This window comes from Catharus ustulatus, chromosome 10, assembly GCF_009819885.2.
Source record: "Catharus ustulatus isolate bCatUst1 chromosome 10, bCatUst1.pri.v2, whole genome shotgun sequence".
Taxonomy (NCBI): domain Eukaryota; kingdom Metazoa; phylum Chordata; class Aves; order Passeriformes; family Turdidae; genus Catharus; species Catharus ustulatus.
The window spans coordinates 7,368,790-7,386,962 of record NC_046230.1 but is presented as its reverse complement, the minus strand read 5'-3'; the positions used below and the strand labels follow the sequence as shown (position 1 = coordinate 7,386,962).

At 44.8% G+C, this 18,173-nt stretch overlaps 1 protein-coding gene across 2 annotated transcripts in view; it reads right to left on the bottom strand.

Annotated features, from left to right (window-relative positions):
- Window positions 1–14,717: 14,717 nt before the first annotated feature.
- PXYLP1 (2-phosphoxylose phosphatase 1) overlaps window positions 14,718–18,173 on the bottom strand; it is a 48,324-nt gene continuing 44,868 nt past the window's right edge. For both annotated transcript variants that reach the window (XM_033069211.1, XM_033069212.1), the window contains exon 6: window positions 14,718–17,029. In XM_033069211.1, coding sequence (XP_032925102.1) covers window positions 16,098–17,029 — 932 coding nt within the window. In that variant the 3' untranslated portion in view covers window positions 14,718–16,097. The remainder of the gene's footprint in view (window positions 17,030–18,173) is intronic.

Sequence of the window (18,173 nt, the reverse complement as noted above, 5' to 3'; positions counted from 1 at the left end):
AGGCTGGGAAAGCCAAAACACAAAAGGAAAGTCCATGGGGGGCTATGTACACGCTCACACAGATGCAAGGTGTGTTTGTTGGTTGTTTGAAAGCTCAGGGAGGGCAAGGATCAGGTCTAGCAAGCAGAGCTAAAATCAGGTGGAGAAAAACCCAAACACTAATACAGATTTTGGAGAAAAAAACTGAACCCCAGCTACCAAGGACACAATGCACAAACTGAACACCACACACACTACCATCAGCTATCCCCTTAAATCCAAAGAGTTGAGGATCTGAGCCTGATTTGATTGCTAACACAATTAATGAGACAAGTCAGGACTAGTGCTCTGATTCCGGTCTAATAATAACAATTTCAGTTACTTAAGTTACAACTTAAGTTACTTCTGTGACATCTGAGCATCACAGAACAGAAGCCTTGAGATTATTTATTCTTATGAAGTGAGCCAATGAGTAGAAAGACTTGCTTGGATTTATGTGTATTCCCCCAAAATTAACACTTACCACAGCAAAAAAATCAACTGCAAATTCTGTTGAGGAGGCGTGAGACTCTTCTAATTATATTGAGAATGCTTTTGCAGTATAACATTGATTATATTAAGCCTTCTATGATGCAAACAATGTTAGTACATATAAGACTATCTGTACAAGAATCACATAGAATCAGGGGTAAAAAGTATGAGATTAGGGGTCCCAGACTTTGCTGCATTTGCAATTCATGCTGAATATGTCCCCTGCCAAGCTGTCATTTTGCATTGGGAGTTAATTTTCCTGCTATCGATCCTCTCCCTGCTTATTCTTTTTCTCCTTCTTCAGCTGCCAGGGGTTTTGGAAAACAAACAAAACTATAATGAAGAACTTGAAGTCTCAAACAAATTTTGCACACATTCATTCCATAACCAGCCTGACTTATACAGCCTCATGCAAATTTCCATTAAAGTTGCCATGCATTTGAATAATGAGTCACTGTCTAAAGACGGGAAGAGGCACAGTGCATTCACGTTGAAGAGGAGCTAAAATCAAATAAAGATACTTCACAGCATAGGTGTTCACAACATTGTAGCTGCTGTAAAGAAAACACCTTGTTTCTGAAAACAAAATCTAAGGGACAGAAATATGGCCCACAAATAAGGTATTGCATTTTGGGAAGGAATGAATGAAATACCCCATATAAGATAGACTGTTAAGAAACAGAAAAACAAAAAGGATTGTGATAGATACCATTTCTCCAGGACACTTGAACTACATTCTATACTCAACAGTAGGATTTGTCAATAGCAGTAATTCTGAAAATGAAAAAGACATATGTAGAGTCTTTCCATCAGCCTTTTCTGACACATTATTCTTTCTATTCTTTTTTATTTACTCTCTTTGCATTTCTCCAAGCTGGTTTTGGCTGAGAGATACAGCACAGGAAAAAGCAGAGCAAAGTGTGTGTAAGCCTATGTGTAAGATCTTTCTGGCAAGCAGTGATGGGACACCCTCTCCTGGAGAAACAGACACACTTCCTCTGCTCCAGCAGTGGAAGAATAGGAAATCAGTGATATTCCTGGGATCTGGAGACAAACTACCACCACAATTCTTCATATAATCACAATAAGTAGGAATGCTTCCCCTTGATATACACAAGGTCCTTCTTTGGATTGACAAAGACACTGTTAAATACAGCCCCTCCAGAAAAATAACTCATTCACATTTAATCAATTAACAGCTATATTAGAACCACAAAGAAAGAAACCTCTAGATAAAATACATCAAGATTTTTTACTCAAATTCAGATCTTCCACAAGGGGGATCCCATTGGCGGACTGACACCCTGCATCACAAAATACATCACTTTGAACCAGGCAGAATATCACCATTCAGGTGGTTACCTCCTAAAGTTAAAAATTAAAATAGCTCAGATGGAAAAAAAGGATCATCTTGCTTGGCTAAAAATCAGAGTTCTACACATTTCCTTCACTCACTTCTTAAAGATGTCATAGTTTCACATCATTATAGATTATGGCAGTTCTCATTAATCCACTCATATTTGCTTAGAATGTCATTTGCAAAATTGCTACTGCCTGTGGATGAATAAGAAAGCAGTGAATAGAGCAGGGATTTGTGGTGCCAGTGCCCAGGCTACAGGTGACAGTGTGCTAAGTTACTGACTGCCTGCAGCCTTTAAAAATCAAAGAACTCTACAGGTACAGGGCTCCCAAACGAGCAGCCTGGATTCCAACATGGCATATTTACACTGGCAGCAATATCTCAGACACCACAGTGGAACAAACACCTGGGCAATTCATTTTCCCCCCTGAGGGGCCTGGCAGCTCTGCTGTGTGCAGAAAGCAGGACAGCTTCTGACCTGGACACTGCTGACCTGTGTCTTAATTAGATGCAAAACAGAATGCAAGGAGAGAGAAAAATAACAGTTCAGTGTGGTCACTGATGTGAGTTTTGAACTTCATTTGACATTGCTAACATTGCTCTCATTTGGAGAGCTTCTAATCACGGTCTCCTGTGCTATGAGAAGTTTGTAATAAATTACAAATGATCAAACTGCAGGTACTTCTCTCAGTTTGCAGCCTAATTTAGAAAAAATCAGTGGAAGAACAGCAGCAGCACATGGCTCAGGCTATGCCTGATCAAAGGGGAATTATTCCTCACAGCTCCAGGAGCATTCAGGCACTGTTTACTTCAAGGCAGGAATGAATAGCAAGGATAAGGCACTGAAGCCCCTAGGAAGTCCTCACAGCCTTAAAAAGTCTGCAGAGAAAATTTCCAAGATGCATTAAGCACAAAGGTTCTCAGTGCCCAAGGCAAACTGGAAAATATTCCTTCCCTCGAGTTACTTAATGCTAAATCATCACCTGCAGGCTCAAGCTGTCATTTCACACTGAGTCACATCTCAGAATCAGGAGTTCTCTTCAAATCATTTGCTCTCCCCCTCCCCACCCCAACACACACGGTGGTTTCTCATACAAGCATTAGCAGAATATGAATTACTTCTAGGAAGGAGACTTATATTCATAGATAACATACAGTAATTTCACGAATACAAGCCGCACCAATTTGACCAAAATTTTGGTGGAAACCCGGAAGTGCGGCTAATATTCCGGGGCGGCTAATCTATTAACAAAATTCTAAAAGCTGCCAACACGGAAGTGAGAGCCCGCGGCAGCCCCAAGCCAAGCTGGAGCCCGGCCGGCCCCGGCTGAGGTGGGAAAGCCTGGCAGAGGCGGGGCCAGCAGTGTGGGGGGCGGGCGGCAGAGCCTGAGCCAGCAGGGCGGGGCAGGGAGGGCGGCAGAGCCTGAGCCAGCATGGCGGGGGAGCCCGGGAGAACTGGGGCTAGCAGTGCAGGGGAGCATGGCAGAAGCAGGAAGGCCGGCGGGTGGGGCTGCCTGGCAGCGGGGGAAGCCCAGCAGAATCGGGGCCAGCAGCGTGGGGGAGCCCGGCGGTGCGGGGGCCTGCAGTGCCGGCCAGGGCGAGGAAACGCGGCGGCGGTGCAGACGGGAGGGGGCGGCTGGCGAGCCTGGTGGCGGCGGCGGCAGCCCTGCCGGCGGGGCGAGCGAACGCGGCGCTCGCGAAAGCGCCGCTCGGCGAGCGAAAGCGGCGCTCGCGAAAGCGCCGCTCGGCGAGCCGAAGCGCCGCGAGCCGAAGCGCCGCTCGGCGAGCCGAAGCGCCGCGAGCCGAAGCGCCGCTCGGCGAGCCGAAGCGCCGCGAGCCGAAGCGCCGCGAGCCGAAGCGCCGCGAGCCGAAGCGCCGCTCGGCGAGCCGAAGCGCCGCGGGGTGGGCGCGGCGCAGGGCGAGCGAAAGCGGCAGCGGGGCGAGCGAAAGCGGCAGCGGGGCGGGCGGCGAGCCCGGCGGCGGCAGCCCTGCCAGCCGGGCTAGCGAACGCGGCAGCGGGGCGGTGCTGACGGGAGAGGGGGGCCAGCGAGCCCAGCGGCGGCGGCAGCACCACCCGGCCAGCCCCGCCGAGCCGTGGCGCTGAGCTGGGCCACCCGGCCCCGTCGGCAACCATGAGCGGGCCGAGCCTGCCTGGCTCCGCCCCGAGCCAGTAAAGCCCGCTATGCCGCGATCCTGTTACTAATTGGCCAATTTGTGAAAGCTGCGCACGGATTCTCGCGACGAACGAAAGTGCGGCTAATATTCGGGGTGCGGCTTATCTATTGACAAAGACAGCAACATTGTCGAGGCACCGGGGGTGCGGCTTATAATCCGTGTGGCTTGTATTCGTGAAACTACTGTACATTAATGCCCTGATTAAATTCAGCCACAGCCTTCCAGTCCTTCAAACAGTTCTACATTCAATGATACTTCAGGATTTATAAAGAAAAAGAAAATTCTCAGCATTTCCTGGTCTAAGGGTTACCCTAAGAATCTGTTGTTTGGTCTATAAACAGTAAGAATGCACCTTCAAGAGTCAGAGGCAAGATGCAAATTAAATACAACCACTTCAAAGATGCTCCTGTACTGAAGGCTTTATGGCATCCAGCTGGCTCCAGGAAAAGGTCTAGAGAAGGTTCTGGTGAGGATCAGGGAGACAAGACTTTTTTTCTTTCACTGTCTAGTCAAAGAACTCTGTGCAGTTTGTTTCAGTAAAAGGGTCATCTCCCACAGTACACACCCTTGCATTATGGCAATGCATCTAATCTAAGTTGGCAGTCTCGTGACTAAAAATACAAACACATTAAAGATGATAGTCACAAGTAAAGAATTAAAATTGTCCTTCTGATCATTATGTGAGCCAGAAATAAGAACCACAGGAAATCATTATCAGTCTAAGGAACCAGGAAAACCTGAGTTACACACAAGAACTTAATGTGCTGTGATGTTTCACATCCAGTAAAAAGCCAAAATTCAGGTTATAGATGTTGGGAGTCCTGCATTGCTGTGTTAGGAGTAGTGTGCAATTCATAAATCTACAGAACAAGGAACACTTCCTTAAAGAGAAAGCAATGCAAACTCTTAACTCTGCTGCACTAGTAATTAATTACAAACTGGATTCCTGAAGAGAAAGCCTTTAAAAATTGTAAAAGAAAATGGTAAAGCCAAAGAGCCTTTCAGCAGCTCAGCATGCAGAGCAGTCCTTAACAACAGCCCACAGAATGACAGCCCCTGGGTAATGCCTCATTTACAAAAACACAGGTCAAGGGTGGCACAGCCTTGGCATCAGCCAGCTGCAAACTACCTCTTTTTCCACTGGCTCTTCCCAAAGCAGAGGATGAAAGGCTTTCCACTGAAGGTAACTGTGCAATGGGAGCACGTTCTTTCAGAGCCCATACACACCTGACCAGCACACAGGACTCGGCAATTGCTCCTAAATGAGTAGTACAGACTCTTTATCCAATCAATAGGACCTTCCTGCTGATCTGCTTTTGCAAGGAGAGCTGACCTAAACTGAAGGAAGCCTGATTGTTGTACAAATACACTGATCTAGTGCATTTATGTTTTAAGTTTTGGCAAAACCCACAAGCAATCATAACAGTTTAGCACCTCAAAAAAGTTAAATAATCAGCCAGGTTCGTAAAAATCTTTCTAAATAGTATCTCATTTCTGCTGTGCATTTTATCCAGAGGAATCTTGAAGGGACTTTGAAATATGCACCAAAGCACAGCATAGATTATATAAATTATATGATCATTTCCCTCTCAGATGAGCTCTAGTACCTGTTTGACACTGAGCAGAATCACTGCACAGCAGGCTGCAGCTGGAAGCAGAGTAGCTTTTTATACAGAAACTGCAGGTGGGGTTCAGAGTCAATATAATTGCAGAGCCTGGAATTTCATCAGAATCCTAAAGATGACATTCCTTTCACTGCTTCTTGTGAAAATCTGTAAAACTTAAATTATTAAAAAGGTTTTCCTCCAGCCATTCTTATTTTGGATTGACATTTCTTCACTTGACTCTCCATTTCAGTGGTCAATAAAATCACAAAGGAATTGTGCTCTGGAAGAGCTTCCCAACAGGTATTGCAAGTTGGAATGAGATCAGGATTTTCAATGAGGGTGCAGAGGAGCCTTTCCAAAGTTTGGTTCACATCTGTGAAGGGGCCATGCTCATTGCTAAAAACACCCACCAGGGAGGTGCAGGTATCATTACTAAATGCAAATATCATGCTAACATTTCTAGCAGATTCATCTGAAATTGCTTCTTCTCTTGACATCGAGAAAGCAGAGTGCCATGGTAAAAAATTCATTTGGAACTTACCTTCCTGCTCTCCTTACAGAAACCTCTCTCTTCAGACCAGCTCTATGGGACTATAAGCAGAACCTGGAAATGGTGCTTTACCTGCACAACAATTATGGACAAGTGTCTATTGATGGAAAGCAACAAAGAGAAAAATAGGCTCAGGATTTTAGAAGCCTGGTGTCTGTGCATTTTTATCTCACTTCTGATCAACTTCAGTGTCTTCAGAACAGTCTTTAACATCCCGTAGAGGATCTCTTTCCTCTGCTGGTCAAACATTTTCACAAAATCTGTAGAGCTTGGTGACTTCTACATTCCTGATAAATGTTGTTGAAATCCACTCAGGTTAAAAATTTATCAAGGGGAGACTTCTCCCCAAACCAATGCCAGGTGTGGTTACAAAAACCTTTCTCTCCTGTGTTGAGATGCTGCCAGTAGACCAGATTCAGTCAAGGACCAGGTTGAAGAACCAAAGCTTTGTGCTCTTTTCTCCCGCACATTCAGCATATCAGTGATTTACAGAGCTGGCCCACCAGGGTAACAGCAGATATTGGCATTCTGTCAGCCTGAGAAAACTCTTCCATAGAGAAAACATCTGCTGAGAGTGTTTGATAAGGACACTTCACTGTCTCCCACTGGCAAAGTCATTTTTTGTTCCAAATATCTGAAGGAAACAACAACCAAAGTCTTTGCCTAACTCTGTCCAGATGAACTAGACAAATTCTGATAGAAACTGGATTGATAAATGCTGTAACAAGCTTTAAATTTTAGATCAATATTTTACAGGATTGTAATCTCTCTCAGGAAAGTGTTGTCATTAAAAATACTACATTCCATACAGGGAACCTTGCTGGAAAATCAGAAAAGAGAGCAGCACATACAGGGCAAAGTGCTCTATTCAATCCCAATTCTGATTTGACAGGTTTGAGGTCTGGGCCAAAACAGTGAAAAAAGCTGTATGAGAAACCCCTACAAGATAATGTATTTATATGCAGGCACACAAACAAATGCATATGAACTCATAGGCACCATTTGGATTCACAAGATTAAATCAGAAGTCAAAAATCATAAGTTTATAAGATTTCTAAACAGAGTGGATCAGAGATGCAATAAGCCCTTCTCAGTTCTATGTCTGGAAAAGAATCCCCCACAAAGGCATATCAATATTTTGGAGTTGCCTGAGTGGTCACTGATTTCAGAGAAAAATATATCAGCTTCTTTAGAAAGAGAGAAAACTGTGAGGGGAGGGGATGGGTATGAAGGAAGTAATGAAAGGTAACAGATTAAGATGATACTGATTTTTCCCTGAGGAGGTTTTTGGCAGGAAGCCACTAATGAAATCTACATTTGCACACTCCTGTGGGAACTGAGAGAAACCTCAGCCCTGCCAAACTCTGTGGCTTCATTTTGATGGATGAAAAGGCTTTGATAGCTCACTGTACATGGCTGGAAGACTTGGAGAAATGCTCAGCTTCCAAACAGCCAAATTCATGAGTTGTTTGCCAGGAGAGGTTGCCACTATACATGCCAGAAGTAGTGGGCATTAGAGAAGTATCTCCATACAGTCAAAGAAAAATAAAGGATGAGAGAGGCTTGGAAGTCACCTCTTCATCTCCTAGTTGCAAAATACAATAAATGCTCAGCGAGGTGTTTATATCTCCTCTTCCTAAAGACACTGAAAGTCACCTCTCCCACCAGCTCATCCCATCACTCTGCTAGACTTACTCCCACAAAATCTTTCTTAAATGTCCAACTTGAGTATTTTTAACTACAATTACTTGTAGCCCTAACCATGAGGAAGAAGAGATTAAAATCTTTTTTTTTTTTCATAGTAACCATACTTACATTTGATTAAATCTTTCTCCCCTTCCAGATTTCTCTCTGGAGTCTCCCTCCAGGTTATTCAGCCATAGTTTCGAGCTTTCTCACTGTTCTGGATGTTCAGAAGAGGACATGGCACTTGAGGCAGGTCCTTCACCAGCACTGAGGGAGAGGGAGGATCACTCCATGCATTCCCCAGGTCACACCACTTCCTTAGTGCACCATCCTTTTCTCGCTTGGATCTCCCTCCTGCAGTCCCCAAGCAACATCACTTGGCTCTGGCTCTCTCTCACACAACCCCCAGGAACACAAGCCCATTCATCTGAGACAGACTCCCTCTCCCTCCCTTGTCAATGTTGCTGCTAAATAGTTGTATTTTGTCCTAATTAGTATAGCCTGCAGGGCACTTATTCTTTGAGTTATCCTGAGAGTTATTTCTAATAAATATAGATGAGAGAAACCTTCAAAGTTTGCACCAGGTATTTTAACACCATTTCATACTGGTGAAATAATATGTTGCAATGTGCTTGAGAGCTCCAAGAGGCCAAAGGAATTGTAGCTGCTCCCATGATAAACTGAAAGCTTAAGAGAATGAGGATGAAACATGTTTCATACCCCATCCATATTCACTATTCAATAGCATACAGGATTAAGAAAACATGACCTGGATGCTGTACTGATGAAACAATGTAATTTCAAAAAGAAACTAAAACAAATACTACATTTCCTATTCCATAGCAATAAGCAAATTGTTCATGGTATGTTTAGAGTTAGAAGTGTGCACAATGAGCCATTTACTAATCTATCATCTTTCCATCCACAAATTCAGCACACAGGATTACAGTACAGTCTGAAGGATCATCAATCCAACCTCATATTCTCAGTGCCACATCCAGAAATGTTCGAAGGGATTTCATAATATATTTCAGTTTTGAGCTTGCATACAAACTGTTCCCTGCACCTGCTGTCACCAGTGGTTAATATTTGACATTCTGTAACTTTCTCGTCTCATTCACATACTTTTAATATTTATGTTCTCGGATCAGACGGGTTCCAAGCCCAATATATAACTACCAAAATACCTTCACAACAGCCAAAGATGGATGAAATCTATGCCATATTTATAGGGAAATAAACATTTGTGCAACAGCTGATGACTGTCAACTGTGCTAGTGTTGGTTTACTCCCTCTACAGATACACGAGAGCATAAATACAGGAAATTTTAAAAGCATTTGAAGCTGGGGCACGAACTCAACCTGCATCCAGAATTTCTGGATGAAACAAAAAGCTGATTAGGGCAGAATTCTAGTTATTTAGAGGACATGCTTTCTGGGGATTTGCTGGAGGGAGAGGAGATCCTGTCTCCAGGGAAAACCCTGGCTTGGACATTTCATCAGACTTTGCTGCTGCTCAGACCCGTTCACAGGGCTGCACACACACAGACACACACACAGACCCACAGGGCTGCAGACCCACAGACCCACAGCCGGTCCCGTTCTGGGGAAGCCGTGCGGGTCCCTGCGGTGGGGCTGGTCCTGGGCCCGTCTCCAGGGGAGGCTCCCCCGGGCCAGGCCGGGCGGCCCGCGGGTCTCAGCTCCGGCTTCCCCTGCGGCGATTTAGCAACAATTCCCCACGTTCCCCCTCTGCGGGCTGTATCCTGTCAGCACATTCCCGAGCCGAGCCGCAGGAGCGGGCAGGACATGGTCCCGCTACCCTAATGCTCCTCACTGGGCTCACCGGGGCATCCTCCTCCTCCTCAGCTCCACACTGCCCGGCCGGCACCGTGTGCCCTTCACAGCCCCTCCATAGCCCCTCCATAGCCCTTCACAGCCCCTCACAGTCCCTCACAGCCCCTCCATAGCCCCTCACAACCCAGCGTATGAGAGAACTTGACCAGTGCAATTGCAGCATTGAGAATCTGGACCACTTGCAGAAAATGCAACCTTTTGCATCCAGTTAGGGAGTTGGAAGACAATAAAGGGGTCTACTTCCCTGACAAAAAGAGAGGTGTAAAATTTGCGTTGTCATCTGATGTCGAACACTGTGACCCCTAATTAAAATTGAAATTACCAATGATGGCCAAGGTCAGTTTTAAACTGCTGATAAAACTCCGTGAGCACTGACTGAGTGGCAAAGGCCACGGGCAGCGTTTTTCAGATCTGCTCCAGAAACATCAGACGGTAGCAGTGAAAAGGGCAGCAGCTCCAGAGCAGGAGCGAGCAGCGGGATTTAGGGAGCAGCAGGGAGGCGATGGGCCACAGGGAAGGTGCAGGGCCAGAGCTGCAGCACTGCAGCCCAAGGAGCCCACCCGGGGCTACCAAGGACACAGAAGGGCTATTCACCCTTCTGCCACTGCCCTCCAGGATTTGCAGGAAGTTTCCTCCCAGCGAAGCGCTCTACAAAAATTAAGGATGGCAAGCAGTCAGTCCTTTGTGAAAAGGTGAGATTCAGGCAAATCCAGTGGTTTCACGTGGATACCGGGACACACGGATCCTGCTGTGACAGTTACATTCTGTTCTATGCCCATCAGAACAAGCACTGCCAGAAGCAGCCCAGATTCACAACAAGTCCTTACAGCTAATGAGCCCCTGTCTATCCGTGTTTGAGCTGGCTGCCTTCCTCCTACAAACACCACTTCAGAGCAGCACTGCCTGCTTCCAGTCCCCCATTAAAAACAAAAGTATTTTTGTCACTCTTCAACAAGATGCAGTGCTCTTTCTTACCAAAACTCCAATTACCACACCGCATACTCAAGTTAAATATTAACAGATAAAACTCTCCCTAAACCTACTTAACTCTGGGTTCACAGCTAAAGGGTTAGGAACACAGCTGAAAGCACACTAATTGTTGACAAATGTCATCTTACACCAGTGCTATTACATAGTCATGGACATCATTTAATCCCCCTTGGAGGAGTTTTTAAGCAAAAAGACACCTCTCTGGTGCTTGAGATTCGGCTCAAGCTATTATTGTTGTCCACTTGACAGCTAAAAGTGACAGTAGCTGTTAATCACCCTTCAAGATAAGCCTGAGTTATGCATGTATGAGCAGAGCAGAAAAGCACTGTAGTCTGTTACTTATAAAGGTCTGGTTGTTGAAGGTTTTTTTAAAAGGCACTGAATTGGTCAAAAACCTGTTATAACTAGAATTATTAAAGAAGAACATTAGGTATGCGATCAGTTCAAGAAGGAAAATGAAATTAGTGACCAATGGATCAATACTGACTCATCAGGAGCCAGACTTGATCCCGTCCCTGTTACTCACCACTTCTGGGGGCAAACAGACTTTTCAGAAGACAGAACAGTATTACAGTCATCCCTCTCATCATCTAAATCTGCAGAATCCCTTTGTAAATGACTGTAAGTAGCTGGCCCTGGCCCTTTAACCTTCCAGTCACTCCAGGACCCCAGCACTCACACATACACCCTGCAGACACCCCACAGCTGCCCTTTGACATTCCTTCTGTCCTGTAGCCGGCCAGTGATCCTCAGTCTCCTGGGTAGGAACAGCTTTGAACAGCTGCATCTGTACCTGCTCCAGGAAAGGCAGATGCATGAATCCACATTTTCTACCCATTTTTCATCTTTTATCCTACATATCCTGTTTTACAAGGACCTACAGCAACAACTTCTGCTCAAACTTTCCCCTCCCACATCCTCCCATGAGCATTCTACAATGGCATGTTAGAGGCTTAGAGGCTGTCCTGGGGTGATGTTATGATTCTGTATCCCCCACTGCCTGCTCTATGCCCACACACGGCTCCTGTACTTGAAGCTGGAAGGGGGGAAGCCGGGGGAATTCCTTGTGTTCAGTTCTCACAGACTCCCCCAGCTCTCCCTGCTGCGCGGCCGGGAGAGTTGTGCCTTTACTTTTAGCTAGCTCCCGTTTGTTAGCTGAGGCACGAAGTTTTCCTGGGACTGTGCCTTCTTCTTCTGGAGCTGTTCAGCTCTGTTCCAGTCCAAAATCCATCACTGGGAGCCCCTCACCGTGGCCCAGCAGGGGGAGGCTGCAGGGACACCACACCCCGGCTCCGGAGATCGGGAGAAGCCGAGCAGGACTCTGAAAATCCACCCGCTTTCTCCACAGCCAGAAGGTTTATTATCTGACAATATTCATTATTTTCTTTCCATGCCTGCGTGCACTCTGCTTGTTAAACAAACACGGGGTTTTTTCAGTTTCCTCCAAGAAATTCCTTTTGAACCTGTGGGGAGGGGCTGCCAAAGCCTGTCTTCCTTTAGAGGACACATTCTTTTTTCTTTTTTTTTTTTTTTTTTTTTTTACTGTGCCATAAAGACTGTCTTTAGAATTAAAACTGGACTGTTTTACTTTTCAAATGCCATCACTTTTCTTTCACCCTACCCTTTTACTTTCAACAGAAAAAAAAATTTTATGATTTCGGTCAAGGGATCCTAAAGGAATAGCTTAAGTGTAATTCTAAATCACTTTTGAAAATGGCTTTCTGGGACATTTGGAAACAAGAAGCTTAATGGTGTTTGATTTCAGTTTGAAGGAACTTTACGAAGCTCAGACTGTGTCACATCTCAACTGCTTGAATAAGGTCACAGCAATCACATGCAGCATAGTTACTTTCATGTGAAAAAGGGGGAAAACAAAACTGCAAGGCAAACAAACTGAGACCAAACCAGAAAACTGACAGGAAAAAATAATACTCTTTTATACTTCCATATAGAATAGGCTTTACTAATTTCAAAAATAACTCTGCTGAAAAGTGCTGAAAAGGGCTGATTTTAGTACACAGGTTCGCAAAGCTGTGGAATACCTGCAGAATACACCTGTGTTCAACAACATGAATGACTCACTTCAAAACAACCACCACAGCTCTCGTTATTCCTGCTCAAACCCTTGTGGGGTGAAGAACCTCACATAGACACCTATTGGCTCAAAGCACGGGGATGGAGGCCTCTCCCTCAGCCTGCAGGATGAGATCCAGGCACAGCTCCGCAGGTTTTAACTCCTGCTTTGCCAGCGCCTCCTCGCCGGTGTAACCCCGCCATCCCGAGCTGCACCGCCCGGAGCCGCCACGCGAGGGCGCCGCAGCCCCGCTGCCGCTCCGCGTGTCCCGGGGGACGCTGCTCCCGCATCCCGCGGGCTCCGGGAACGGCCCCTCCAGCGCCCTTCCCTCCCTCTTCCATACACAAACAACACACGGCAGCCCCAGCCAAGCCATTTGGCACTCACAGTGCGCAAGGAGCGTCTGAAACTAAAGCTGTTACGCCTTCCTAGAAAAGGAACAAACAGGAGCGAGGAGTGGGCGGAGAGCGCGGGACATCCGCACTGCACTGGAAAATGAGCTGGACTGGGTGAGGAAGCACTGCTTCATTCCCAGTACAAGTACTCAACATGTTTAAAAATCAGTTTCTGAATACTGTGTTTAGCACACAACACAACAGCCCACTCCTACATCGGTTTCAAGCCAAGAGCAAGATCTCAAGCAGCACTCCTTAAAGCAGCAGCTTTTAGTCCTGCTCTACCATTTGATTAAACTGTGCAGCTGCTTAAGTCGATGTGTCCCAGTTAGTACAGCTAATTCATCAGTGCACCCCTACAGAAAAGCTATTTATCAATTCCAGGATAAATAAATTCCCACCAATTCCTCTTTTCATTGTTCAGGTAGTTACATTTGTTACCTTAACCTAAATATAAATCCACTTGAAATTACAAATTGAATCATAAATTAGGTCAAACTTCAAAAGGTAATGATGAATCAACTTCAATAATGCAGTTTGCTTATCACAGCCAGGTCCAAGGCTTGTGAGAATCTCAGCCCTGCAGCTCTTTGCTTTAGCCCTTCTGGTGGCACTGGAGATGGGTCAAGTCTTTCACTGCTGCAGATCCTCTGTGTGTATGGCTTAGATGTATCTTAATGACCTGTGCATACACATAATAATTAACTTTTGCCCTTTCTAAAAATTATTTTTACACTTAAGATTTGGTTCTGCCCACCCAGTGACCCTCGAACATACAGGTGAGCAGGTACTCACGACATGAGGCTGTAACTGAAATTTAGTTCCAGATTTCCTTAAATCCCCCAATCCAGGTTTCCTGTCACTGCCTGACCACAGTGGAGGCCGTTTTGGCTGAAACAGCCATCAGTGCTGTTATCACATCAGGACAAGAGAGACAGAGCTACTGGAAAGTCCCCACTGACAGCCAAGATCATCAAGGATCCCGTGACATGAGGGTAGAGCTGGGTCTGTTTAGCCTACAGAAGAGAAGGCTCAAGGAAATTCCATCAATTTGTATAAATACCTAAAGGGAGCCATAACAGAGGTCTTTACAGAGTTGCCCAGGGACAGGAGAAGAGGCAGTGGGGACACAAGCACAGGAGGTTCCACCTCAACAGAAAGTTATGGGGTCTCTACATTTGCTACTTATGATGGACCAAAGGTCCCCTTCAGCTAATTTCTACAGTCAGCTCACCTCTCAGATTGTCTCTTCCTGTTTGCCCTCCAGCACACAAGCAGGGATGATGACAAGCAGATCCAGTCTCTTAGACAGAAAGGTTAGCACTCCAATGTGGTACAAAAGCCCCAAATATTGTATCAGGATTTCTAGTTCAGTGCTCATGAAATGTTTACTTGTTCCTGACCAGACTGGGGCCTAGGACAGATCAAGTGAAGTTAGAAATGCAACGAGCACCATGACAATATCCACTGTTCCTCCAAATGGCTAAGCAAGTCACAATGAATATAACACAACAAATACACAAAGAGACCCCAGAATTTTATTTAAAGAAACATGTTCAAATGCAGCATTGAAAACAGAGACTGGAATACCAAGAGTCAGAGAACTTATGCTGAGTTATGTTTTCTTTGACAAACTAGCACCATTGAATCACAATTCACACACTAATTTATTTCTAGAGGTTAAAAAACCTCCATCACTATAAAATTTCTAGGAGTTCTATTAAAAATTGGTTCTCAATTTACTACTCCTACAGAGATGAAAGCAGTCTGAAGTTTTCATATCTGCTCATTGTTCAAATTACCCATAACAGGCAGTTTATTCTTAAGTCTAAACATCCTGATCAAGGGAAAAAAATGTCTAAAAAGTGACCTCCACAAGTCTTTACAAACTAAAGAAGTAAGAAAAATCTACTGTGTTATAAAGATACACAGTACAGCATGTACAAGTCTGGTCTTACAAAATAAGAGCTTCCTAGTCCATAAAAATACTAACTCAACTACAAAGTTTTCTCAGTATTTAGTCAAGCTGCCTCAAGCAGTCACCACAGCAAATTCCTAAAACACTGATTTGTTTCATAGCACAACAGCTTGAACGTGTTCACAATGGGAAAGTGCCCAACACTTCACCATAAAACTGATTTCTAACCCTAATTTCCCACTCAGGTTTAGTGGTAGTGTTAGTGTTTGCTATCTATTTTAACATCACAAGGCCTTTACATGTTTCTAGACTGTGTTTGAACTATTCAAAGTGCTGAAAGTGCGATCAAAGAGTAGAGTTTTGTATCCCTTTTCCAGTACACCCCTCTCTGGCACTGGCAACAACAGCCAAGGGTTTTTAGGTGTGTGAGGTGCAAAAGGCACATGCTCCTTTGTACATGCTCAGGGAAGTAGTCACACACACATACATGCACTTTGCTTTAAGGACCTGCCCCATAATATTAGAAGGCTTCCTCTGAGTAAAGAAATTCAAAAATTCCTTACAAATGCCTTAATGCAGACACCTGGAATTCATAATGACCCTGACATGAACTGCTTCAAACGACTGTGAGATGGTGGTGGAAAAAAAAAGGTAGTTTTGGCTTTAAATTTATGCTGTCCAAATATTGCTCTGGAACTGAGAAGCACAAAGTCTATGCTCTCACTCAGTCAAGCAAGGGCCAGTGATTTATCACAACAGTTAACAGCATTTGTGAACGTACACATACACACAACCCTTGGCATTTGTTCTTCTACTGAAGGCTTCTGCAGCCTGAATGAAAATAAACCTATTTGAAGAATGTTTCAAGCATTACCCCTCTGTACTTACACACAAAAATACAAGAAGTAAGAAAACTGAGTCTGCCAGAAAACAGATCACTGACATAAGTTAACACTGCCTCCTTGTCTCCTCCCTTCTCTACAGTGCTCTCCTATGACATGCATCATAGTAGCTTGTACTGTTAAAAATTAAGAACATATCCCTCTTGACAAAGTTGACAAATTTTTCTAGTGGGCACATTGGTTTGCTGGAACGTTTATAATGATCCTTGCAAAACGAGGTCTGGAATGTGACATCAGCACCATTGTACAGGATGCGGATAAAGTGTTCTTTGGGCCTCTTCCCATCCTGCCACAGCTCAAAAACTAATCTGGCAGCAAATCTGGGAAATCTGGCCTCTGTAATGCCCAAGGCACTAAGAACAGGTGACAACGTGACATCATGTGCAGAGTAGAGAACAAACACCTCTTCCTTCTTGCCTTCTGCAATACGCTGCAGCCTATTAACAGTCTGGTTGAGGAGAGGATGAGTAGCCAATAGTGCGTACAAGAAGTAAAGTTTCTTTTCCTGTCTTTCTCTCTCATCCTTCAGCTGGTGTCTTTTGATTACTTTGAAGTGTTCCATACTAATGCAGCCAGCTTTGGTACATGGAAATGAGACATTATGACAGAAATAGCACAAGAGAGAATCGATGGGGTTAGAAGCTCTCAGCTGCCTGGTGGGAATGCCCACAATCCTTGCCATATCCACATAGATTTTCTCCAAATCATTGTTTTTCACCCGTAAGCTGTACTGCCTGCGCTGCTCCTCTTCCAGGTAGTGGTTTCTCATGGGACAGTCACAGCTTCCTGAGCAGAAAATGGTGCTCCACTGGTGCCTCATGCTAATTTTCTTCCAGTCAAAATCTGGCAGGAAGGTGTAGAGCAGCGCCAGTGCGCTCTGCAGCGTTCGGCTTTTCCCTGTGGTCTCCAAGTAGAGCTGCTTGGCTGTCCAGTCACCAGGGAGCAGCTTGTGTTTGTTGATATAAATTTCTCGGAGCAGCTGTCCATTTCGCAAATGCTGTACAACGCCTGAATTTCAACAGAAATTGCAACACATGATTAGAATCTTTGCAGTTTTGCAAAAAAAAAAAAAATTACAGCTAGTAGCCTTACAGACAAATGAATGATTTGTTAAAAGGTTATAAACTTGCAAAACTGTACTTCACTCATGATGACTATTACAAAAACTATTTGAAACATGCGCAACTTGCCATTCTTCAGTATCTCTCAGATTCTACAAACTATTAGAAAAGAAGTTGGTTCCATAAAATTTGTTTAAAAACTCAGTGGTTTAATACTAATTCTCTGGACTAAGACACACACTGAATGGGTCTAACAGGACTATAAAAGTAAAGTGTTTTTGAAGACTGCACCTCAGTCAGGTTTTCAGGCAGGCAGAGAATGCTGTGCCCTGAAAATTTATGGCAGCCAATAAAACCACCAGCAGTCAGGACACAAATAGACAAAATGTAAATTAGTGTGTAAACTCACAAAACAATCATGAGGTGTAGCAATTGCCTCAAGCTTCCTTCTCCATCTTCCTTCAGGGAGTATTTAAATTGCTTGATAATTTATGCTAAAGCTCTGCTTTTATCCAGCTGGAGAATGCATCCTTCTCACATGCCAAAACCTCTGCTCCAGAATCCACACCTCTCGAACAGCAGCAAAGCAACAGGCATGAACACCCTTTATGCACTAGAACACCTCTATATACCTTGCTGCCAGCCACAGGAGTCCCAGATGCCAGCTCAGTGACACCATCTATGCGTTGTGTGCAATTTCAGTGGTGTCCTGCCTTGTTTCTCCTGATACCACTTGGTAAGACTTAACAGTGGCCAAGGATTCATTTCAAAGAGATCCCAGAACACATAAGGACTTGACAGGCACCAGATGTATAAAGCATTTCCCTAACACAAACATCAGGTTGGTCTGCTACATCAGCATCTCTTGTAGGGGACACAGGGTCCCTCTGGATCACAGTCCTGTCAGTAACAGAGCACCAGATCTTCCTCAGGAGGGACTGAGCAGTGCTGCTTGTCACAAGGGTAACAGAGGAATTCTGAGGTGTGAAGCAACATGAAAGAAAGGTGCTCTGACTTGCTACAAAGGAAGTTTAGAGATGCCAAGATTGACCAGTGTGTAACAGGATTGTCAAGCTATAGGACAAAGCATG